The 26,500-nt window shown below is 47.6% G+C and overlaps 2 protein-coding genes across 2 annotated transcripts in view; both read left to right on the forward strand.

Moving 5' to 3' along the window:
* Nucleotides 1-18,137, forward strand: part of ears2 (glutamyl-tRNA synthetase 2, mitochondrial) — a 39,559-nt gene extending 21,422 nt beyond the window's left edge. The window contains exon 10 of the mRNA XM_084318640.1: nucleotides 16,888-18,137. Coding sequence (XP_084174766.1) covers nucleotides 16,888-16,989 — 102 coding nt within the window. The 3' untranslated portion in view covers nucleotides 16,990-18,137. The remainder of the gene's footprint in view (nucleotides 1-16,887) is intronic.
* A 2,103-nt stretch (nucleotides 18,138-20,240) lies between these two features.
* LOC311231364 (ADP-ribosylation factor-binding protein GGA2-like) overlaps nucleotides 20,241-26,500 on the forward strand; it is a 38,030-nt gene continuing 31,770 nt past the window's right edge. Inside the window, exons 1-3 of the mRNA XM_084317931.1 lie at nucleotides 20,241-20,487; nucleotides 21,727-21,811; nucleotides 25,576-25,651. Coding sequence (XP_084174057.1) covers nucleotides 20,445-20,487; nucleotides 21,727-21,811; nucleotides 25,576-25,651 — 204 coding nt within the window. The 5' untranslated portion in view covers nucleotides 20,241-20,444. The remainder of the gene's footprint in view (nucleotides 20,488-21,726; nucleotides 21,812-25,575; nucleotides 25,652-26,500) is intronic.

The following is a 26,500-nucleotide window of genomic DNA, read 5'->3' on the forward strand; positions in this document are numbered from 1 at the left end:
GCATACTTAACATTTCAAATCATAAATGTAATTAAGTGAATATTGTGTACACCCTTTGCTGTATTAAATATTCGATTTGGTCCATTTGTGTTGGTTCGTTTCATCAGGTGGGAAAGTGTTCATCATACTTATATCTTGTACTGGGTGGCCAGAAGTTAAAGTACATGAGGTAGTGGTATTAAATATCATATCTAACAATACAGTCAGGGAATTGTACCCCTCAGCTACAATTGGTCCTTCGAGCCGGATGGTAACTAGTGTAATATTAATATAGTGTTATTAATATCGAAATGGCCTATGATGAACACTCCACGAAACGATCCTCCTAACCTAGAACGCCCGCGGCGCAGACGACAGACACCTCAGTACTTAGAGGCTTACACTGTCAGTCAACTACCTAGCCTTCGACAAACGGTAAACGTAGTAAAAGTAGAAAGTAAAATTATGTCTGACCTTAACGACCAGGTTTCCCCGACCACAGAGGCCCTAGTAGGTCCTAATGTAACTGACCAAGCCCACGGTGGAGACCAGGAGGGAATTGACATGCCTTTACCCCCCGCCACTACTAAAGAAGTAGTCCCCGACACGCCCCGGGAGGAAGACAACCCTACAGAGAGAGAACTCTGCACGGAAGAAGAAGAGGAGAGCGCCGAGGAACTAGAGCTCCAGGACTCCCCAACGAGTACCCCCAGGAGCGGTTCACGCAGGAGCGGCTCACCTCCACTACCACCTTCCCCCAGCGAAGCGGAGAGGATACTACAACAGGCGTTCCTCGTCAGCCTGACAGCCTCTACCGAACGCGATCGGCTCCAAGCACAGACGCTTAGCGAGCGCGAACGTCTCCAAGCCCAGGCGACCAGCGAGCGCGAACACCTCCAAGCACAGCAACGGAGCGAAGAACAGCGCACGAGTCTGGAGATGAGACGCTTCCAGATGGAAGAGAATATGGCAAGAGACCGCGCCGACGCCCAGCGCACCGCTGCCGGTGCCCAAAGAGACGCAGAGCGCGACAGACTACAAGCGCAACTAATAGAGCAGCTGATCAAAAGGACAACTCCCTCTCCCTCCGCCAGGGGCTCAAGGAACTCGTCGAGACAGCAGTCAAGAGCAGCGTCACCGCAACGAGCAAGCGACCCTGAACTTGACCAACAGACCGAGTCTAGACCCCCCGCAGACCCCCTTCCCATACCGGTCCAAGCGAGACCCAGCTACAAGGAAGGAGCGGCCTACACTGCGGAGAAGCTAAATAAACGATTACAAGATCTGGAAGATTTGATAGAAGAAGAAGAGGGAGAAGAGGAGAACCAAGCCCGACGACAGCACAGTACTCCACCGGACCAGGAGGTCCCATACAGTCCAGGCTATACCCCCGTGGCGCTGCGCTACAGACCCCCGACTCTATTTACGGGTGAGCACGACGCACGACCAGCCCCGAGGAACAGTACCTGGACCAGCGGGCCATGGTACCCTGCCAGTACCGGCCCACAGCGAGGCGCAAGAGGGGACTCGCCCAGGAGGTCTCTCCCCCAACGCTCGCCGATGTATTCGCCATCCACGGCGTCATACAACGCCACGCCATCAATCCAAGACTTCGTCTATGAGAGTCGAGCACAGTACACGGAGCTCCGGATGTGCTTAGAGACAATGCTGGCGGATGTCATTGATGAACGCCACAAGTATGCAATATTATTGAAGCACCTGAAAGTACAGCGAGCACACAATATAGCGCTAGCCTATGCTACCTCCTCGACCCCATACACAGCGGCCCTTGCAGCGCTGGATCAAAGATATGGACGTATATGGGATTACGTAATCCAGGAGATAAGGCATATTGACCGCCTACCCCCAGCCACAGACAATCGCTCACTGGATGACCTGTCAATCAAAGTGCAGTCCCTGGTGGGGATGCTGGGAGCTCAACGGGAGAAGGGCAGGCATGAGCTGTACGCCAACTCTAACGTTGAGAGGATTTTGGAGAAGCTGCCACCCGCAAGACAGGAGCGCTTTCGGCGGCAGAGGGACTACCGAGATCCCGACGGCCCCGAGCCATCCCTCCTTGATCTGGCCGACTTCCTGGCGAGAGAGGTCAGCAGCTTACGACTGGACACCTTCGGGCGGAGCACGCCAAGCTCCAGAGAGGGACCCAGGAGAATAAATGATGGAAGAAGATCGGTGACTGTCATGCACCAATCAGAGTCAGTACCGAGCAGTAAGAGTCACAGCACCCCCTCGAGGAAGGAGAAGTGGAAGATAGCGTGTCCCTACTGTGAGAAAGAACACTGGCTGTCACAATGTGACACATTCACAAAGATGAATGCAGAAGAAGTGAGCCAATGGATAAAGTCCAACCGGCGCTGTTATCGATGTGCGCGGCCCCACATGGCAGCCGAATGCCGCCTAAAGAAAAGGTGCAGCCGGTGCGATGGAGCCCATCTAGATATACTACACGATAGTAACGGAAGATGGCCTACACCTGCACCACGGAGCGGCACCAAGGCAAGTGTCATGTACATTGACCCCGCCAGCAGCAACGGAGCTCAAGTGCTCTTAAAGGTAGTCCGTGTGACATTGAGCTACCAGGATAAAGTCATGGACACTTACGCCGTCCTTGATGACGGGTCAGAGAAGACCCTTCTGCTCGCCTCCGCTGCGACTCAACTGGGACTGCGGGGGAGCAAGAACGAAATGACGATTCGGACAATAAGAAGAGATTTGAAGACGATAAAGGGCGAGAATGTCTCCTTCACTATCGCAGCCAACGGGCAGCCAGAGCGACAGTACAAGATCACAAATGCTTTCACCAGCCAAGAAATAGGACTCTCGCAGTACACCTACCCTGTCACCAAGTTGATGGATAGATATGTGCACCTGCGCCAATTACCTATCCCGCTCATAAACGGCGCTACCCCGACCCTGTTGATAGGCTCCGACCATGCAGAACTCATAGTCCCGATTGACCGGGTCCACACCGGTCCCCGAGGCTGTCCTGCAGCCGTCGAGACCCGCTTAGGATGGACATTACAAGGCCCCCTCGCTAAATCTCTCAACCGAACCGCAGCCACTAGCTGCTTCCACTCCCGAACGACAGAAGAAGACACCACTCTCCTGCAGCATGTCGAGAGGCTATGGACCCTAGAGACAATGCCCTTTAAGAACGGAAAGAAAGACATTCGCTCTAAAGAAGACATTTACGCCATCCACCTACTCGAGCAGGGGACAAAGAGAGTCACAGTCGGCGGAGTGATGAGATACGCAACTCCACTCCTATGGAGAGAGAGGATCGGAGATGAGAACCCATCCATCTACCAGTGGGAAGTACTCCCCTTCGGAACCACATGCAGCCCGTGCTGTGCTACATTTGCACTACAGAAACACGTCACAGAGGACCCAGCAGCAAATGAAGAGGTCCAACACAGTGTGAAGAACAGTTTCTACGTAGACAACTGTCTACAAAGCGTCTCGACTCAAGAAGAAGCCGAGGCTCTCCTAATCAAGTTACGCGCCTCCCTAATCAAAGGAGGCTTTGATCTCAGGCAGTGGGCCAGCAGTGACCCGCACGTATTGCGTAGCCTCTCCTCCGCAGACAAGGCTGCCAGCAGCGAGACCTGGATGGCGACAATCCCAGGAGAAGCCCAAGAAATGACACTAGGATTAGTCTGGCGCTTCAAAACAGACTCGCTCCACTACAGACACAAACCCTTGGCTCCAGAGCAAGGAAGGTCGGCGGCGATACCGACCACCAGACGGAGTGTGTACAGAACACTCGCCAGACAATATGACCCGCTGGGATGTATTCTACCTTACACCACCAGGGCAAAGATGATTGTACAAGCACTATGGGACAAGGACCAGGGCTGGGACGACCCAATACCCGCACACCTTGCCTCAACATGGAGAGAGTGGGAGACGGAACTCCGCTCACTCCCAGGTGTCAACATACGCCGCAGCTACTTCCCATCCACAGTGAGGCCAGAGACATGCGAGATTGAGCTACACGTCTTCAGCGATGCCTCCGAAGTAGCCTACGGATCGGTTGCTTATTTGCGTGCCCAAGAGAGGGGAGGAGAGATACACACTGCTTTCATACTGGCCCGCTCAAGGATAGCCCCACGTAAGCAACAATCTATCCCACGTCTAGAGCTCTGCGCAGCCCTCGCAGGAGCGCATCTAGCCACGTTAATCCAACGTGAACTCACCATTCCGGTGCATAGAACAATCTTGTGGTCAGATTCCACGACAGTACTCGCATGGATTAAGTCTGATTCATGCAGATACAAAGTCTTCGTGGGAGTCAGAGTCACCGAGATCCAGGAACTAACAGAAGAAGCAAGCTGGAGATATGTGGATACCAAACACAACCCAGCTGACGTCATCACCCGGGGAATGTCCCTGGATGACCTAACCCGTCACAACATCTACAGTGACGGACCAGCATTCCTCCAGCTCCCGGAAGGAGATTGGCCTACGCCCACCCCGAGGGAAGCAAGTAGAGAGGAGGCTGAGAACAAGAAGCCTATGTTCTGTGGACTGAGCACTGTCGCCTCCACAGACCCGAACATAGATGACTGCATTACCCTAGAGAGTGCGCAACAAAGGACATTCCTGCGGCACCACCCAGAGATTCAGTCCACCACTGACATGTCAGCAGCTGACTACGAAGAAGCAGAACTTCTTCTACTACAACGAGCCCAGAGAGACTCGTTCCCCGATGAGCTAGACTGTCTACAGGGAGGAAACCCCGTCCCATCAGACAGCAGACTGATTCACCTGGCACCAGAGAGTGACGCACATAATCTCATCAGAGTGGGTGGTCGCCTGCGGAGAGCCCCCGATCTACCAGATGACATTAAGCACCCGATCGTCTTGAACAGCCGACACAAGGTCACAGAGCTGATCATAAAGAAATACGATGAGGATGTGCACCACGCCGGAGCAGAGAGAGTCTTCGCGGAGATCAGACGTCGTTATTGGATATTACAAGGGAGAGAAGCAGTACGGCGCTTCCAGCGAACCTGTCTAGACTGCCGTAAGTGGCGCGCGCAGCCCAGCATACCACGGATGGCTGACCTACCCCCCTGTCGCCTCCGAATCGGCGACAAGCCATTCCACTCCACAGGCATGGACTGTTTTGGCCCGTTGTATATAAAAAGAGGAAGAGGCACCGAGAAGCGGTGGGGTATTGTATTCAAATGCATGACCACCAGAGCGATACATATCGAGCTCCTTCCGACCATGAGCACAGACTCATTCCTTATGGCCTTCCGGAGATTCATATCACGGAAAGGACAACCGTCTACATTGTTGTCTGATCACGGGACCAACTTCAAAGGCGGAGAAAGAGAGCTGAGAGAGAGCTTCCAAGCTATGGGCCCAGAACTTAAGACCCACCTCGCTCCAGCCCAGGTTGACTTCCAGTTTAATCCCCCAAACGCACCCCACTTCGGTGGAACCTGGGAACGAGAAGTACGCTCTATAAAGACAGCCCTGTATGCCGTACTCGGAGCCCAGACTGTGGCAGAGGAAGTCCTAATGACAGTCCTCACGGAGATCGAGGGAGTATTGAACTCCAAGCCCCTCGGTTACGTCTCCAGTGATGTAGCAGATGTCGACCCAGTCACCCCCAACACACTCCTAATGGGGCGGCTGGACCCCGCGCTACCCCAGACAATGTACAGGCCCGAAGAAGCGAACGGCCGAAGAATGTGGAGGTACAGCCAAGTACTAGCTGACAAGTTTTGGAGCAGCTTCCTACTTCACTACCTACCGTCTCTACAGACCCGCCAGAAGTGGGTAAAAGAGAGAGACAATTTGACAGAAGGAACAGTCGTCATGATAGTTGACCAGTCACTCCCCAGAGCTATGTGGCCGGCTGGCCGCGTACGCAAAGTGATCACCGGTGCTGATGGCAAGGTCCGAGCAGCTGAAGTACTCGTCCAAGGGCGCACCTACACACGGCCCGTGGCGAGGCTCATAGAACTGCCCCGACTCCCAGATACTATCGATGATGACCATGACCCTATGACTTTGTGAGTTGACTGACCTTACAGCGGACCTTGAGTGGAAGACAGTGCGGTTAATCTGTCTCTGCTTAGCTAATTAGGTGGGACTAATTAGGGGGGCGGCTGTTGTGAAGGATCAGATTAAACCGAATATGTATATTTATTTATATATATATATTTAATTGTATTTGTATATCGTTTGATATCCCCTGTATATTCCTTGTACAATATGCATTGAATATCCCCGTTTCTACTAAACAGCCCATAATAGTTTCATTCTACCATTGGACTAGAACCTGGCGCCAGGTTGCCATACCCCTAGGTTCAAGTTCAATCGTGCCGCCTAACATGTCGAGGCAGCCCCCGGTTCCGCGCAGTAATATGCCGGGCGAAATACGTGTGGTACTATTTGTTCATAGCGCATATATATATGACGCTCGTAAAGTAGAACTTTCTTTTAGTCCAGTTCTTTACCCTCCAACAGAGTGACAGACGCAAAAGCCTCCCCACGAAGCACGTGCGGTGTAGTAGGGCCTACTTGGCCCAGAATAGCTGTTGTGAAGGATCAGATTAAACCGAATATGTATATTTATTTATATATATATATTTAATTGTATTTGTATATCGTTTGATATCCCCTGTATATTCCTTGTACAATATGCATTGAATATCCCCGTTTCTACTAAACAGCCCATAATAGTTTCATTCTACCATTGGACTAGAACCTGGCGCCAGGTTGCCATACCCCTAGGTTCAAGTTCAATCGTGCCGCCTAACATGTCGAGGCAGCCCCCGGTTCCGCGCAGTAATATGCCGGGCGAAATACGAATGGTACTATTTGTTCATAGCGCATATATATATGACGCTCGTAAAGTAGAACTTTCTTTTAGTCCAGTTCTTTACCCTCCAACAGAGTGACAGACGCAAAAGCCTCCCCACGAAGCACGTGCGGTGTAGTAGGGCCTACTTGGCCCAGAATAGGCATTGAGATATCGTGTAGATTAATAGTTGAATGGTCATAGTTTGGCACCATACCGTCGAGTTGGACGTATTCTATTAAGCTAATAATAGTCTATTTATGTATGGTGCATCGTTCGGTTCGAGTTCTACAGTTATCAGTACCCCCATCGTTCCTGACGTTATCTGGACGCTTATCCAGGCTGGTCAGACCCCTAGTGGTGATTGCATCCGAGGAGCTCCGGGTCAAGAGCGACTGGACCTGTATATTGGATTACTCTACCCGACGACGGCGAGCCTTCCACGGCTCTTGGATTATGCTTTATGTGCTTTGATTATTCCATGGATAAAGGCCAACACTGTCGAGTGTTGGAATTACCCCCCGGAGAGGACTACAGGTGAGGCGGCGCTCTACACGTGAGGTCGCACCACGTCTCTCCGTTGTGGACCGGCAGATACCGTTCCACAGAGGGTCCAGCTGTGTTCGTCTACGGCCCGAAGTTCTGTGGGCACTGGGTCTAAGACTTTGGATTCTCCCAAGACACCGTCGGCCAGATGGGATACCGCCAGCGACTTCTCTAACCCCCCCCTCCTACTGTCTTACAACCAGCGGGACCCCCCCCCCCCCCCCCTTAGTGTATCCAGCTATAATTATTTAAGTACTATCGCTATCGTTTCCTAAATATTCCAGGTTGTATACTTACTCCCTGCGCAACCAGAGATTGGACATTCAATGTTGATTTACCTACGAATACTCATTTGCCATAAAAGTGCATACTTAACATTTCAAACCATAAATGTAATTAAGTGAATATTGTGTACACCCTTTGCTGTATTAAATATTCGATTTGGTCCATTTGTGTTGGTTCGTTTCATCAGGTGGGAAAGTGTTCATCATACTTATATCTTGTACTGGGTGGCCAGAAGTTAAAGTACATGAGGTAGTGGTATTAAATATCATATCTAACAATACAGTCAGGGAATTGTACCCCTCAGCTACAATTGGTCCTTCGAGCCGGAGGGTAACTAGTGTAATATTAATATAGTGTTATTAATATCGAAATGGCCTATGATGAACACTCCACGAAACGATCCTCCTAACCTAGAACGCCCGCGGCGCAGACGACAGACACCTCAGTACTTAGAGGCTTACACTGTCAGTCAACTACCTAGCCTTCGACAAACGGTAAACGTAGTAAAAGTAGAAAGTAAAATTATGTCTGACCTTAACGACCAGGTTTCCCCGACCACAGAGGCCCTAGTAGGTCCTAATGTAACTGACCAAGCCCACGGTGGAGACCAGGAGGGAATTGACATGCCTTTACCCCCCGCCACTACTAAAGAAGTAGTCCCCGACACGCCCCGGGAGGAAGACAACCCTACAGAGAGAGAACTCTGCACGGAAGAAGAAGAGGAGAGCGCCGAGGAACTAGAGCTCCAGGACTCCCCAACGAGTACCCCCAGGAGCGGTTCACGCAGGAGCGGCTCACCTCCACTACCGCCTTCCCCCAGCGAAGCGGAGAGGATACTACAACAGGCGTTCCTCGTCAGCCTGACAGCCTCTACCGAATGCGATCGGCTCCAAGCACAGACGCTTAGCGAGCGCGAACGTCTCCAAGCCCAGGCGACCAGCGAGCGCGAACACCTCCAAGCACAGCAACGGAGCGAAGAACAGCGCACAAGTCTGGAGATGAGACGCTTCCAGATGGAAGAGAATATGGCAAGAGACCGCGCCGACGCCCAGCGCACCGCTGCCGGTGCCCAAAGAGACGCAGAGCGCGACAGACTACAAGCGCAACTAATAGAGCAGCTGATCAAAAGGACAACTCCCTCTCCCTCCGCCAGGGGCTCAAGGAACTCGTCGAGACAGCAGTCAAGAGCAGCGTCACCGCAACGAGCAAGCGACCCTGAACTTGACCAACAGACCGAGTCTAGACCCCCCGCAGACCCCCTTCCCATACCGGTCCAAGCGAGACCCAGCTACAAGGAAGGAGCGGCCTACACTGCGGAGAAGCTAAATAAACGATTACAAGATCTGGAAGATTTGATAGAAGAAGAAGAAGAGGGAGAAGAGGAGAACCAAGCCTGACGACAGCACAGTACTCCACCGGACCAGGAGGTCCCATACAGTCCAGGCTATACCCCCGTGGCGCTGCGCTACAGACCCCCGACTCTATTTACGGGTGAGCACGACGCACGACCAGCCCCGAGGAACAGTACCTGGACCAGCGGGCCATGGTACCCTGCCAGTACCGGCCCACAGCGAGGCGCAAGAGGGGACTCGCCCAGGAGGTCTCTCCCCCAACGCTCGCCGATGTATTCGCCATCCACGGCGTCATACAACGCCACGCCATCAATCCCAGACTTCGTCTATGAGAGTCGAGCACAGTACACGGAGCTCCGGATGTGCTTAGAGACAATGCTGGCGGATGTCATTGATGAACGCCACAAGTATGCAATATTATTGAAGCACCTGAAAGTACAGCGAGCACACAATATAGCGCTAGCCTATGCTACCTCCTCGACCCCATACACAGCGGCCCTTGCAGCGCTGGATCAAAGATATGGACGTATATGGGATTACGTAATCCAGGAGATAAGGCATATTGACCGCCTACCCCCAGCCACAGACAATCGCTCACTAGATGACCTGTCAATCAAAGTGCAGTCCCTGGTGGGGATGCTGGGAGCTCAACGGGAGAAGGGCAGGCATGAGCTGTACGCCAACTCTAACGTTGAGAGGATTTTGGAGAAGCTGCCACCCGCAAGACAGGAGCGCTTTCGGCGGCAGAGGGACTACCGAGATCCCGACGGCCCCGAGCCATCCCTCCTTGATCTGGCCGACTTCCTGGCGAGAGAGGTCAGCAGCTTACGACTGGACACCTTCGGGCGGAGCACGCCAAGCTCCAGAGAGGGACCCAGGAGAATAAATGATGGAAGAAGATCGGTGACTGTCATGCACCAATCAGAGTCAGTACCGAGCAGTAAGAGTCACAGCACCCCCTCGAGGAAGGAGAAGTGGAAGATAGCGTGTCCCTACTGTGAGAAAGAACACTGGCTGTCACAATGTGACACATTCATAAAGATGAATGCAGAAGAAGTGAGCCAATGGATAAAGTCCAACCGGCGCTGTTATCGATGTGCGCGGCCCCACATGGCAGCCGAATGCCGCCTAAAGAAAAGGTGCAGCCGGTGCGATGGAGCCCATCTAGATATACTACACGATAGTAACGGAAGACGGCCTACACCTGCACCACGGAGCGGCACCAAGGCAAGTGTCATGTACATTGACCCCGCCAGCAGCAACGGAGCTCAAGTGCTCTTAAAGGTAGTCCGTGTGACATTGAGCTACCAGGATAAAGTCATGGACACTTACGCCGTCCTTGATGACGGGTCAGAGAAGACCCTTCTGCTCGCCTCCGCTGCGACTCAACTGGGACTGCGGGGGAGCAAGAACGAAATGACGATTCGGACAATAAGAAGAGATTTGAAGACGATAAAGGGCGAGAATGTCTCCTTCACTATCGCAGCCAACGGGCAGCCAGAGCGACAGTACAAGATCACAAATGCTTTCACCAGCCAAGAAATAGGACTCTCGCAGTACACCTACCCTGTCACCAAGTTGATGGATAGATATGTGCACCTGCGCCAATTACCTATCCCGCTCATAAACGGCGCTACCCCGACCCTGTTGATAGGCTCCGACCATGCAGAACTCATAGTCCCGATTGACCGGGTCCACACCGGTCCCCGAGGCTGTCCTGCAGCCGTCGAGACCCGCTTAGGATGGACATTACAAGGCCCCCTCGCTAAATCTCTCAACCGAACCGCAGCCACTAGCTGCTTCCACTCCCGAACGACAGAAGAAGACACCACTCTCCTGCAGCATGTCGAGAGGCTATGGACCCTAGAGACAATGCCCTTTAAGAACGGAAAGAAAGACATTCGCTCTAAAGAAGACATTTACGCCATCCACCTACTCGAGCAGGGGACAAAGAGAGTCACAGTCGGCGGAGTGATGAGATACGCAACTCCACTCCTATGGAGAGAGAGGATCGGAGATGAGAACCCATCCATCTACCAGTGGGAAGTACTCCCCTTCGGAACCACATGCAGCCCGTGCTGTGCTACATTTGCACTACAGAAACACGTCACAGAGGACCCAGCAGCAAATGAAGAGGTCCAACACAGTGTGAAGAACAGTTTCTACGTAGACAACTGTCTACAAAGCGTCTCGACTCAAGAAGAAGCCGAGGCTCTCCTAATCAAGTTACGCGCCTCCCTAATCAAAGGAGGCTTTGATCTCAGGCAGTGGGCCAGCAGTGACCCGCACGTATTGCGCAGCCTCTCCTCCGCAGACAAGGCTGCCAGCAGCGAGACCTGGATGGCGACAATCCCAGGAGAAGCCCAAGAAATGACACTAGGATTAGTCTGGCGCTTCAAAACAGACTCGCTCCACTACAGACACAAACCCTTGGCTCCAGAGCAAGGAAGGTCGGCGGCGATACCGACCACCAGACGGAGTGTGTACAGAACACTCGCCAGACAATATGACCCGCTGGGATGTATTCTACCTTACACCACCAGGGCAAAGATGATTGTACGAGCACTATGGGACAAGGACCAGGGCTGGGACGACCCAATACCCGCACACCTTGCCTCAACATGGAGAGAGTGGGAGACGGAACTCCGCTCACTCCCAGGTGTCAACATACGCCGCAGCTACTTCCCATCCACAGTGAGGCCAGAGACATGCGAGATTGAGCTACACGTCTTCAGCGATGCCTCCGAAGTAGCCTACGGATCGGTTGCTTATTTGCGTGCCCAAGAGAGGGGAGGAGAGATACACACTGCTTTCATACTGGCCCGCTCAAGGATAGCCCCACGTAAGCAACAATCTATCCCACGTCTAGAGCTCTGCGCAGCCCTCGCAGGAGCGCATCTAGCCACGTTAATCCAACGTGAACTCACCATTCCGGTGCATAGAACAATCTTGTGGTCAGATTCCACGACAGTACTCACATGGATTAAGTCTGATTCATGCAGATACAAAGTCTTCGTGGGAGTCAGAGTCACCGAGATCCAGGAACTAACAGAAGAAGCAAGCTGGAGATATGTGGATACCAAACACAACCCAGCTGACGTCATCACCCGGGGAATGTCCCTGGATGACCTAACCCGTCACAACATCTACAGTGACGGACCAGCATTCCTCCAGCTCCCGGAAGGAGATTGGCCTACGCCCACCCCGAGGGAAGCAAGTAGAGAGGAGGCTGAGAACAAGAAGCCTATGTTCTGTGGACTGAGCACTGTCGCCTCCACAGACCCGAACATAGATGACTGCATTACCCTAGAGAGTGCGCAACAAAGGACATTCCTGCGGCACCACCCAGAGATTCAGTCCACCACTGACATGTCAGCAGCTGACTACGAAGAAGCAGAACTTCTTCTACTACAACGAGCCCAGAGAGACTCGTTCCCCGATGAGCTAGACTGTCTACAGGGAGGAAACCCCGTCCCATCAGACAGCAGACTGATTCACCTGGCACCAGAGAGTGACGCACATAATCTCATCAGAGTGGGTGGTCGCCTGCGGAGAGCCCCCGATCTACCAGATGACATTAAGCACCCGATCGTCTTGAACAGCCGACACAAGGTCACAGAGCTGATCATAAAGAAATACGACGAGGATGTGCACCACGCCGGAGCAGAGAGAGTCTTCGCGGAGATCAGACGTCGTTATTGGATATTACAAGGGAGAGAAGCAGTACGGCGCTTCCAGCGAACCTGTCTAGACTGCCGTAAGTGGCGCGCGCAGCCCAGCATACCACGGATGGCTGACCTACCCCCCTGTCGCCTCCGAATCGGCGACAAGCCATTCCACTCCACAGGCATGGACTGTTTTGGCCCGTTGTATATAAAAAGAGGAAGAGGCACCGAGAAGCGGTGGGGTATTGTATTCAAATGCATGACCACCAGAGCGATACATATCGAGCTCCTTCCGACCATGAGCACAGACTCATTCCTTATGGCCTTCCGGAGATTCATATCACGGAAAGGACAACCGTCTACATTGTTGTCTGATCACGGGACCAACTTCAAAGGCGGAGAAAGAGAGCTGAGAGAGAGCTTCCAAGCTATGGGCCCAGAACTTAAGACCCACCTCGCTCCAGCCCAGGTTGACTTCCAGTTTAATCCCCCCAACGCACTCCTAATGGTGCGGCTGGACCCCGCGCTACCCCAGACAATGTGCAGGCCCGAAGAAGCGAACGGCCGAAGAATGTGGAGGTACAGCCAAGTACTAGCTGACAAGTTTTGGAGCAGCTTCCTACTTCACTACCTACCGTCTCTACAGACCCGCCAGAAGTGGGTAAAAGAGAGAGACAATTTGACAGAAGGAACAGTCATCATGATAGTTGACCAGTCACTCCCCAGAGCTATGTGGCCGGCTGGCCGCGTAAGCAAAGTGATCACCGGTGCCGATGGCAAGGTCCGAGCAGCTGAAGTACTCGTCCAAGGGCGCACCTACACACGGCCCGTGGCGAGGCTCATAGAACTGCCCCGACTCCCAGATACTATCGATGATGACCATGACCCTATGACTTTGTGAGTTGACTGACCTTACAGCGGACCTTGAGTGGAAGACAGTGCGGTTAATCTGTCTCTGCTTAGCTAATTAGGTGGGACTAATTAGGGGGCGGCTGTTGTGAAGGATCAGATTAAACCGAATATGTATATTTATTTATATATATATATTTAATTGTATTTGTATATCGTTTGATATCCCCTGTATATTCCTTGTACAATATGCATTGAATATCCCCGTTTCTACTAAACAGCCCATAATAGTTTCATTCTACCATTGGACTAGAACCTGGCGCCAGGTTGCCATACCCCTAGGTTCAAGTTCAATCGTGCCGCCTAACATGTCGAGGCAGCCCCCGGTTCCGCGCAGTAATATGCCGGGCGAAATACGAATGGTACTATTTGTTCATAGCGCATATATATATATGACGCTCGTAAAGTAGAACTTTCTTTTAGTCCAGTTCTTTACCCTCCAACAGAGTGACAGACGCAAAAGCCTCCCCACGAAGCACGTGCGGTGTAGTAGGGCCTACTTGGCCCAGAATAGGCATTGAGATATCGTGTAGATTAATAGTTGAATGGTCATAGTTTGGCACCATACCGTCGAGTTGGACGTATTCTATTAAGCTAATAATAGTCTATTTATGTATGGTGCATCGTTCGGTTCGAGTTCTACAGTTATCAGTACCCCCATCGTTCCTGACGTTATCTGGACGCTTATCCAGGCTGGTCAGACCCCTAGTGGTGATTGCATCCGAGGAGCTCCGGGTCAAGAGCGACTGGACCTGTATATTGGATTACTCTACCCGACGACGGCGAGCCTTCCACGGCTCTTGGATTATGCTTTATGTGCTTTGATTATTCCATGGATAAAGGCCAACACTGTCGAGTGTTGGAATTACCCCCCGGAGAGGACTACAGGTGAGGCGGCGCTCTACACGTGAGGTCGCACCACGTCTCTCTGTTGTGGACCGGCAGATACCGTTCCACAGAGGGTCCAGCTGTGTTCGTCTACGGCCCGAAGTTCTGTGGGCACTGGGTCTAAGACTTTGGATTCTCCCAAGACACCGTTGGCCAGATGGGATACCGCCAGCGACTTCTCTAACCCCCCCCTCCTACTGTCTTACAACCAGCGGGACCCCCCCCCCCCCTTAGTGTATCCAGCTATAATTATTTAAGTACTATCGCTATCGTTTCCTAAATATTCCAGGTTGTATACTTACTCCCTGCGCAACCAGAGATTGGACATTCAATGTTGATTTACCTACGAATACTCATTTGCCATAAAAGTGCATACTTAACATTTCAAACCATAAATGTAATTAAGTGAATATTGTGTACACCCTTTGCTGTATTAAATATTCGATTTGGTCCATTTGTGTTGGTTCGTTTCATCAGGTGGGAAAGTGTTCATCATACTTATATCTTGTACTGGGTGGCCAGAAGTTAAAGTACATGAGGTAGTGGTATTAAATATCATATCTAACAATACAGTCAGGGAATTGTACCCCTCAGCTACAATAGGCATTGAGATATCGTGTAGATTAATAGTTGAATGGTCATAGTTTGGCACCATACCGTCGAGTTGGACGTATTCTATTAAGCTAATAATAGTCTATTTATGTATGGTGCATCGTTCGGTTCGAGTTCTACAGTTATCAGTACCCCCATCGTTCCTGACGTTATCTGGACGCTTATCCAGGCTGGTCAGACCCCTAGTGGTGATTGCATCCGAGGAGCTCCGGGTCAAGAGCGACTGGACCTGTATATTGGATTACTCTACCCGACGACGGCGAGCCTTCCACGGCTCTTGGATTATGCTTTATGTGCTTTGATTATTCCATGGATAAAGGCCAACACTGTCGAGTGTTGGAATTACCCCCCGGAGAGGACTACAGGTGAGGCGGCGCTCTACACGTGAGGTCGCACCACGTCTCTCCGTTGTGGACCGGCAGATACCGTTCCACAGAGGGTCCAGCTGTGTTCGTCTACGGCCCGAAGTTCTGTGGGCACTGGGTCTAAGACTTTGGATTCTCCCAAGACACCGTCGGCCAGATGGGATACCGCCAGCGACTTCTCTAACCCCCCCCTCCTACTGTCTTACAACCAGCGGGACCCCCCCCCCCCTTAGTGTATCCAGCTATAATTATTTAAGTACTATCGCTATCGTTTCCTAAATATTCCAGGTTGTATACTTACTCCCTGCGCAACCAGAGATTGGACATTCAATGTTGATTTACCTACGAATACTCATTTGCCATAAAAGTGCATACTTAACATTTCAAATCATAAATGTAATTAAGTGAATATTGTGTACACCCTTTGCTGTATTAAATATTCGATTTGGTCCATTTGTGTTGGTTCGTTTCATCGGGTGGGAAAGTGTTCATCATACTTATATCTTGTACTGGGTGGCCAGAAGTTAAAGTACATGAGGTAGTGGTATTAAATATCATATCTAACAATACAGTCAGGGAATTGTACCCCTCAGCTACACCTACGGGAGACTGCTATTCGAAACTGGCCCCTGTAAATGTCCTAACCCAACCCCCTCCAATGTACAGTAAATTACCAAGTATGGTCTTGTCAATATTCCACTGTACAGCTTTGCTTGTACAGTGTTCCCCACCCACCCCTCCTACCCTATTGTGTGTATTGAGCTGTACTGTATTGTACCCATTCTGCAATCTGTTAATAAAGTTATCAATCAATCAATCAATCAATACTACTTACTGTGGTCATTCATGTAGTACTCCTCCATACTATGGTCATTGCATTGATCCCTACTTCCTTTGCAGTCTAGCTTCACTATAATGTCTCTGACAGTGGCTCAGGAGGTAAAGTCTGGTAATCGGAAGGTTCGATTCCGGCTCCTCCCGGCAGCGTGTCGAAGTGTCCTTGAGCAAGACACTGAGCACTGAATCCCTAACTGTTCACGATGAGCAGGTTGCCACTTGCCACCTTGCATGGTGTGTGGAGTGAATGTGAATGTAAGTTGTACAACGCTTTGGATAGAAATCGCTATATAAATGCAGTCCACGTATAAATATTCATGGAGGAATGACTGGCCCAATAACCACTTCTTTAAAAAGAAAATAGCAATAATCAAAGGCCCGGGGCAATGGCTCCTTGTACCACAATGACTCAGCAGACAACCGGGAAAGGAATATATTGTAAAAAAAAAAGAAAAGAGGAAGTTCTGTCTGATTGCTGCTTAAGAATCTGCTTAAGCATCGACCTACTGTGTTCTGTAGTGATTGCATCATGTCACTGACCCCCCTGTCATACACACACACGCACACTCTCTATCTCTCTCTCTCTCTCGCTCTCTATCTCTCCCCTGCAGCAAGGCCCCAGTGTGGCTGAGATGATGGTATCGCTGGGACCCACAGAGACCGCTCTCCGCTTCCAGAAGGTGGTGCAGCTCTCGCAGACCCAGAGCAGCTGAACGCGGGGCAGCTTACCTCCGCGTGCCGCGGCTTCATCTGAGCTCACTCGCTGTATTCGACGCTCCCATGGAGGACACGACGAGCGTTAAAATGCCGTTAAAGGGGAAATCCACTCTAAAATAGAATTCACCCATGTTATTTCTATAATACTGTATGTCTCCGTTTTTTGTCTCGCATTAAGCTAGAACACCAACGAGACAAAACTCTAGTGTGATGTCATCAAGAGACTAATGCTAGAGCTGCTTCATAGACAGTGAATAGTGGACAACAACTCATAAGAGTCTATGACAGTAGCCGTGGTGATTTTACTGGGATATGGGTACATTTTCTGATTCAGAGCTGCAAGCTCTACATTTAAATGAGTCATTTGGATGCAACGGTGCAGAAAGGAAAATCTGAGACCACAAAGTTGCTCACTGTCAACGGACCAACTCCCAACAAAACACAAAACCGCCAGGTCCCACAGCAGGTATACAGGCGCTGCCGTTCTGTGTGATCGATTTGAAACGTATTATAGGCAACAATAGGCGCAACTAAAATGTCCACACAAAACGTCCCTCGACTAAACGTCACAGAGAGGTTTTCACTTGACGACATCATAGATTCAAGTCTTGAGGCTCTTGATTTACAGCTCAGGGAGACCGTTGTCTGTGTTTCGTATCGCCTTCACTGGCCACAGATCAGTAGAATAGCACAAGGTGAGGGTGGCCGGGTAGCGCAGCGGACTAAGCGTCTGTCTACCACCACAGAGACGGTGGGATCGAATCCAGCTGTGGTGCTTCCGGGTTGGCCGACCGTCCATACTAACACAATTGGCGGTGTTAGCGGGTGGGAAACCCGGCGAGGGTGGGTCCTGGTCGTTGTAAAACAGCGACTCCTACAGTTCGGTCGGGGCGCCTGCACAGCAAGGGAAGGATCTGGAGGGAGGTAGTGTGACCCTTCCACACGTTACACTCTCCCAGTGAGAGTCCGCTCTGCCAGGTGAAAAGAAGCGGTGGGCTGGGTACACATGTGTCGAAGCGTGTGATAGTCTCCGCCCTCCCAGACCGACGGTAGGGGGTAGAGTGCGCAACGACCAGGAAGGGGATTGGGGATTGGCATAACGACATTGGGAGGGGAGAAAAACATAATAAAAAAAAAAAATAATAGCACAATGTGTATTTTGTTTTAGGGTGGGCTTCCCTCTTTGCAGATCCAGACCTGTGTGTACAGCCTTCACGGGCTCTGCTCGCTTCAACCGGGTTTAAATCCAGACAAGCTCGGCTGATATTGTGTAATATATTATAAACACTTTTACAATAAAAGAGTTTAAAGTGGTTGTCAAAACACGTGTCTTTTCTTCAGTGTAAAACCCGTAGGAGGCTTTGGTCAATCAAAGGTGTATTTTGTACTGTACACAAGTAGATTGGGTTAGATTCACATATATTAGATTAGATTCAAATTTCTTGTCATCGCACAGCTCAAGTACAGTACAACGAAAATAAGTTGGCATCTAACCAGAATGCAAATGTAACGGTACATTAACAACACAACGAACAAGTGATTAAATGTGATGTACGCTACTGAGTAATGCTAAACTGATATACAGTATAATTATGTACAGTGATACAGGTATAAATATACTTTAAGGTAGTAAGCCATACTGATCAGTGTTATAACTACAGTAGTAAGAGTAGATATGGGATATATACAGATATAGATATATATGTACATACAGATATACTGTTAGTAGCCTACGGTTTTGATTTAACTATTTTAGGTAACGTTATAACTCTACTCCATGACATTAAAAAGTACATCCTACTCCACTACATGTACCCATCAGCCGAAGTTACTTTTAAAATAAGCTGTTCAGTTCATGAAATGAGGGCTTTATTTTGGGCTACTTTAAACCATCTTTAAAGCACTTTAAACTACTGAAAACTAGCAACTGAAAATTGTATTAACAGATTGCAGAATGGGTACAATACAGTACAGCTCAATACACACAATTGTTAAGGGGATGCAGACCAGAGAAAGACTTTCGTCTTGTTTACATCAGGGTCCCCCATTTTCAATTCATCATAACATATATGACACACACACACAGATAGACAGTACTGCTACATCTAGACATTTATGACATACCAGATCTATAAATACAGTACTGTTTGTGATACAAAAAGAGTAAGAAAGAGTATACATTCGAGGGGGAAGAAACTACATTGGGGGGGGGGGCTGGGAAAACTACATTGGAGGTGGGGGGGGGGGGGACTAATAATCAGTGCAGGAGCTCACTTATCCTTGAAAGACACTTTTATCAGACTTAAAAGGCCCATACATCTCCATAAATGTTCAGGGCGGAGGGAATAAGTGCTTACCCTACAGACCCCAAGTCTGTTAGGACAGCAGACTCGGTTGGCACTGCTCAAAACGTACCTTTTAAAAATAGCTTTTAAATGAATTATTATCTTTATTTCATTGTCTTATTTTTCTTTATTTCTATAAATTTTACTTAAATATTTTATTATAATTTGTATCATTGTTTTATGTAGTTTTTTTTTTATCATTTTATTTGTTCTTTTTTTATGTCAACATATTATTTAAATTATTCAAATGGACTCAAACATGTTCCGTTGTGATGTCACAGTATGATGTCATAATCAAACATTCTAGAACAGTATGATGTCATAATCAAACATTCTAGAACATTTGTGATGTCACAGTATGATGTCATAATAGTACATTCTAGAACATTTGTGATGTCACAGTATGATGTCATAATCAAACATTCTAGAACATTGTGATGTCACAGTATGATGTCATAATAAAACATTCTAGAACATTTGTGATGTCCCAGTATGATGTCATAATAGAACATTCTAGAACATTTGTTATGTCACAGTATGATCTATGTCATAATAGTACATTCTAGAACATTTGTGATGTCATAATCAAACATTCTAGAACATTTGTGATGTCACAGTATGATGTCATAATCAAACATTCTAGAACATTTGTGTTCTATATATATTCAACAATTCTCTCAGAAGATCTCAGATCTCAGAAGACAAGTGAAGATCTCATTTGTCTGTAAACTTGAATATATTCTGTAGATACAATTTAAAATCCCCACATGGAAAAGGTAACAATGTCCTGTACAATCCTTGGAGGGGGTTGGGTTCAAAAAGCATAGCCCGGTCCTTCGGTTATAATAAGTGGAGGTGGTCTGTGTCTGTGTGTGTGAGAGAGAGAGAGAGAGATCGTCAAATTGGTTTGTGCATGACTTCTGACTAATCAGGCCGAGACACAGTATGTCACATGTGTCTCTACGCAGAGCAGAACCCGCAGAGCAGGCAGTTTGACACTTGTAACTATATTGTAACCCTGCCTGCAGAGAGAGAAGCGACGGTACTGGAGTTTGATCAACAACATACCGATACTAGGCGTAATAGCCAGGAGACGCGGCTATACTATGGCGACCGGTGACAGCGGAGACACGTTCGAGTCGTGGCTTAGTAAGTAAAAGAAAGGGAATCAAAAGTTGTTCTGTGTGTGTTGTTGTTGTTATACATTTGGTTTGTGACAGAACGCGTCTTGTGACTCGTTCTCAATCGCAACATGGGCTTCATGTTTCCTTATGGCTGGTCATTTATGTCGGTCTAGTAGGGCTGCCTTCTTGTCCAACTACAGGGGAATAAGTTCAAGTTGTATTTGTCACGTATAATAACTGGTACATGTACATTACAGTGAAATGCTTGGTTCTGTATGAGCGCCCCTGACTGAGATTGTGCTTCATACAGTAACAAGTTAAAAGAATAAAGACCAAACACTACACTACAATGTATACAATATACAACTACAGTACGAACTAAAGTACAAAATAAAGTACAGAAAGTAACTTTTTTTAAATGCAAAAATGAGTATAGGGATATAGTGCAAATACTTTAAAGTTTAAGATGGGCTAAGGAAGTGTGGCGTTGGTTTAGGCTCCTACTACCTCAAAGTTTGACACGACCAACGTGTCACTTGATTATAACCCATTTGTAAAAAAGCTAAACTATGTTAGTGTTAAAAGAGGAAGTTTGCAGATATAGTGTCTCGACTGAGCGCCTGTTGCAGTTGTTTTCTGTTGCAACTGAGCTGAGTTCTGCAGACACTCTGCACCCACAGTGTTGCTTTCATTCTCCAAAAGTAACGAAACATTCCTCAATAACCCTTAATATCACCGGACGGAAAACTAAAAACCACGACATGAATACAATACACACCAGAGTATACTTCTGCCAAATTTAATACGGAAGTGTAATAAAGAACTAGTAATAAGATGTGTTTACGTTTGTAAAGGTAGACATCACACCTGGGCCCAGCCAGGTGCATCAACAACTTTAAACTGTCAAAACCTACCGCTAGGAACCTCTTGTAAAAAATACCCTGGAGAATATTAGGCCAGCAGCAGACATGAATAGAAGTAATATCTCCCCAGTTATGGCTATTACTTCTTATTTTCATATGGCTATTATTATCCTCTTCTCTAACCTCTCTGGTGGTGAAATGTATAGGGGCTGTGTGTATCTAGGAGGAAAGAGACACATTTCAATTGTAAATTGACAATAAGATAACGTTTTTTCTTTATTTTTATTAAGACCGTTTCCCCTTACCTTTGACCTTTCCTGCATGTGTTTGAGCTACAGCAGTACTTGTCTGTGGGTTTGGTCTTTGCTTACAATATGCTTGGCCATCTGTACGTTTCTCAGACAAGGCGACAGACCCGTCCAACCTGGAGGACAGGTGGGACTGTATCCAGAGTTTCTACCAGCTGGTCAACCAGGAGACTGAGGGGTATGTCATAATATTAAACCTCATTACATTTACCGGATCAAGGCTTGGATGAAGTCTTCCAGGTTGTCTGTAGAGGTACAGTAGTAAAAAGAAGAAACACAATGGAAAAATCATTAATGTTAAAAAGTATTAAAACTGTTTTGGCTGGATGTGTTGCTGGATTTGTATTACCCCTGTTGCAGACACACAGACAGAAAGACAGACAGACAGGCACACACACACACACACACACACACACACACACACACACACACACACACACACACACACACACACACACACACACACACACGTAGGGATGACAACATAACCACCTTGGTGGAGGAAAATAGGTCACCAAGTACCACAAAGTATACACGCAGTAGACCACAGTATACCAAGTACCACAAAGTATACACGCAGTAGACCACAGTATACCAAGTATCACAAAGTATACACGCAGTAGACCACAGTATACCAAGTACCACAAAGTATACACGCAGTAGACCACAGTATACCAAGTATCACAAAGTATACACACATTAGACCACAGTATACCAAGTACCACAAAGTATACACGCAGTAGACCACAGTATACCAAGTACCACAAAGTATACACGCAGTAGACCACAGTATACCAAGTACCACAAAGTATACACGCAGTAGACCACAGTATACCAAGCATCACAAAGTATATACGCAGTAGACCACAGTATACCAAGCATCACAAAGTATACACACAGTAGACCACCAAGCATCACAAAGTATACACCAAAGCATGCCATGAATTATATCAAACTGGCACAAGGTGTACTATACAGTACCATGACAACAAAAAGTACCTCACAACCCCTAAAAAGACGTTTCAGTGAGTTATTATGTTATTGTTCAATGTTATTACCCTATCTAGCCAAAGAATGCTCACCAGGCCTGTATGGTCAATACAATAATGTCATTACATTATGGGCAAACATTATATTATGTTAGAGGTAAACATTTTATTACCCCCGAGGTTTCGTGTGATTCTAATGTAACACGGTTGAAATCACGTATTAGTAGCTCCTTGGTGCAAACTCACTCCTAAGTTCGATACCCCGGCTTCTGAACTGGCCCCCCCCCCCCCACCTCCAATGTACAGCCCTCACCCAACCCCACCCCACCCAACCAACCTCCTCCAATGTACAGTTTCTACGCCTAATGTATATACACTCCTTTTCTGGACACTTTTGTATCACAAACAGTACTGTATTTGCAAATCTGATATGTCATAAATGTATAGATGTAGCAGTACTGTCTATCTGTATGTCATGTATGTCATATATGTTATGATGAATTGAAAATGGGGGACCCTGATGTAAACAAGACGAAAGTCTTTCTCTGGTCTGCATCCCCTTAACAATTGTATGTATTGAGCTGTACTGTACTGTACCCATTCTGCAATCTGTTAATAAACTTTTCAATCAATCAATCAATCAATCCTTTTTGGGGGTGAACTGGGTAAGAGTGACCGTAATATGAAAGGAACACACAACATTAGGGGACTTCTCCCAGAGTCAGACAAGAAGATACCAATTCCTCTCTGCGCCTTCAGTAGGAAACTATCCGTCTGGAAGCTAGCCTAGCTTAGCACACATTAATGCAAGGGGATCATCCCTATGTTCCCCGGGTCCTATGTTCCCCGGGTTCTATGTTCCCCGCTTTGATTGATTAATAGATTGAACATTTTATAAATTTTTATTATTTTATTAATTATTAATGTCCGCCTTGTTTCGAACGGTTAAGCTTAGGCCCTCTTTCGAACTGGTTAAGGTTAGAGTTTGGAATCAGGGCTGGTGGTCTAAAATGTTCAATCAATCAATCAATCAAAGCGGGGAACATAGAACCCGGGGAACATAGGACTCGGGGAACATAGGACTCGGGGAACATAGACCTGCTCCCAATGCAAGCCTAGCTGTTGGCCAAAAACACCTCTACCAGGCCTTTAAGCTAGGCTAATGGTCCCCATTCATTTGTGCTGAGCTAGGCTAGCTTGCAGCCGCACAGCTTTCTACTGAACACACAGAGAGGAAATTGATATCTATCTTCTTGTCTGACTCTGGAGAAGACAGTAAGCGCATTTCCCATAATATAGGGTTCACGGTTAGACAACAAGAGACCACCAGGTTATAGAGAGCTGCGACAGACTCTCGTCTTCCACCTCCACATTGTCTTTGCACTCAGTGTTAGATCGTCTTCGCACCCGGTGTCAAACCATCGCACCGTTGGAGCTGTTAGGACAGGCAGTTGTTGTATACCAGCATACCATCTGTATCTGATAAGAAGCAGTTGCTTCACTTCCATGATCTTCTATTGCTGTGATCACACAGTTAGTCAGTTCCATCTTCCTGTGATGTTCTATTGCTGTGATCACACGGTTTGTCAGTTCCATCTTCCTGTGGAACCTTAAATAGAACCAGAGCATCCCAGCGCTGTCTGTCATCTGAGTCTCCTCCGTGTTCATGTGTTTGTTGATGTAATCATTCTTAAAGGTAGAATCTGTAATGCCGTCAAAGAGCGACCTCTTGGCAAAAGAGCCCCACTTGCTATCACATTTTGTTTATGTTTCTTTTTTTTGTCTTGGCATGACGTGTGGTGGGATGGAGTTCAGTGGGGGTAGGGGGAGAGGTTGCTATTGCTGGCCATACCTCAGGCTCGGCCAAGAGAGGTTCTGGGGAAATTCATAGTCAAACAAGTTGCTAAACTCCAACTGACACGTCAGACTTAAACAAAACAATTGAAAGAAAGTGCAGTACTGTACCAAGCAGGGCTCTTTTGCCAAGATGTCGCTTATCCTATCATAACTCACGCTTGAAGTTTAAATAGTGACATATTTTACTTGGTACAGTTGATAGTGGGATTACCTCGGGGTGCATTGACCATATTCACACGTCGTGGCCATTTTGCTCTTATGTCATACTCAGGTTGGGATTCCTTTCCAACCCTGAATTGGAACCTCAGTTCATCCTTCATGGATACATTGTATTATAAATCATTGCTATGTAAATCACATGTTTGAAATCAATGGTATGGTATGGTATGGTATTTATTTTAGACAACAAAACATATACAGATCATTATTCACATACATGCTTTTGTCAAGGATAGGGACGAAAAAGGCGCAATGACTTATTTACATCGTTGTCCTTGGATGTCAAGGATGCTTGAGAAACAACACATACAACTCATTACAGTAAATCATTCACAATTATCACCTTTGAATAGTAATAATGGTACAACCCTAAATTAAGTACAAACATGCATGGCCGAATGGTTCCAGGGAGGGATGGTTCCAGGGAGGAATAGGAGCTGTAGGAGGCTGGCACGGACGTCCGCAGGATAAGGGAAAGATCTTGAGTTGGTCTTGTGGAGGGTGGGAGAGGGAATAAAAAATGCGACTGTCTCTGGGAAGGGCTGGAAAGGAAGGACTTATGCATACTGTAAGTGTTTCAAATCAAGACAGCAGCAGATATTATGATGTGCATACTGTAAGTGTTTCAAATCAAGACAGCAGCAGATATTATGATGTGCATACTGTAAGTGTTTCAAATCAAGACAGCAGCAGATATTGTGATATGCATAGCTACTGTAAGAGTTCAAAATCAAGACAGCAGCAGATATTATGATGTGCATTATGCATACTGTAAGTGTTTCAAATCCCTTTCCCAGCTTATAGTCAAAGTAGACAATGTGATGTGCTGTATATTGTAGGTTTTATAAGTGTTTAAAGATCCCTTTCTTGTCCTCAGCCCCCAGGTGGCTACCCGTCTCCTGGCTCACAAGATCCAGTCTCCCCAGGAGAGAGAGGCCCTGCAGGCGCTCACCGTAAGAATACCACACCGTCCCACCATACATACACACACTTTAAAGGGGAACTATCTTATAAATGGCCTTTTTCAGTGTTTACCATTGTTTCCTAGCTATGTGGACTTATATTAATATGATCTATGTCTCTAATTCTCATATTGGCGCATTCTTCCAATTCTCCTCTCACAATATTCACCCTCACTGAACTGAGTCATCTGAAAATGTGATGATTTGTGATGTCAGAGAGACTCAGCTGCATAATAATGTGGCAGACGGTGTGGCTAGGGTTACAGTTGTTGGAGCCCAGCCTCAAAACGGCTTAAGATCTTGAGGTAGAAAAATGCTGTTTTTGAGGACTTGATTAGAAATACAAAACAATGAATTAAAAAAAAAAAAAATTACAGAGGTGTTCCATAAACTCACAGGAATTGTGTAAAAGTGCCCAAATAGTGAAAGAAATAGTAAAATAGTTCCCCTTTAATAAAAAAGTTTCTCCAAAAAGGGTCAATCTTTCAGAGATCTCATTTTCAGATTGACACCCATGTATCTTTGAAGATATATTGTACGTTGGGTTTAAAATGAACGGTCTCACAGTCATGAAACTTGCTCACAACATAGATAATGGTGTAAACCTTCAATAAGGTTCTTGCAAGACCACAGTGCTATACTGAACATCGGAGTTAGCCAGTTACCTTCCTCAACTAGGGCTGGAAGCAATCGACTTACAGCTGAGAAAGTAAAGTTATATTCCTTTTGTCATAGCATTATCACATATATTCATATCCTATCATAACTCACGCGAGTACAACACAGTATATTGACCCCAACCCTGCTGTAGTTTGACATCAGTTCTGTGTTCTGAGATAT

Source organism: Notolepis coatsorum (assembly GCF_963971535.1).
Source record: "Notolepis coatsorum genome assembly, chromosome: 7".
Taxonomy (NCBI): Eukaryota; Metazoa; Chordata; class Actinopteri; order Aulopiformes; family Paralepididae; genus Notolepis; species Notolepis coatsorum.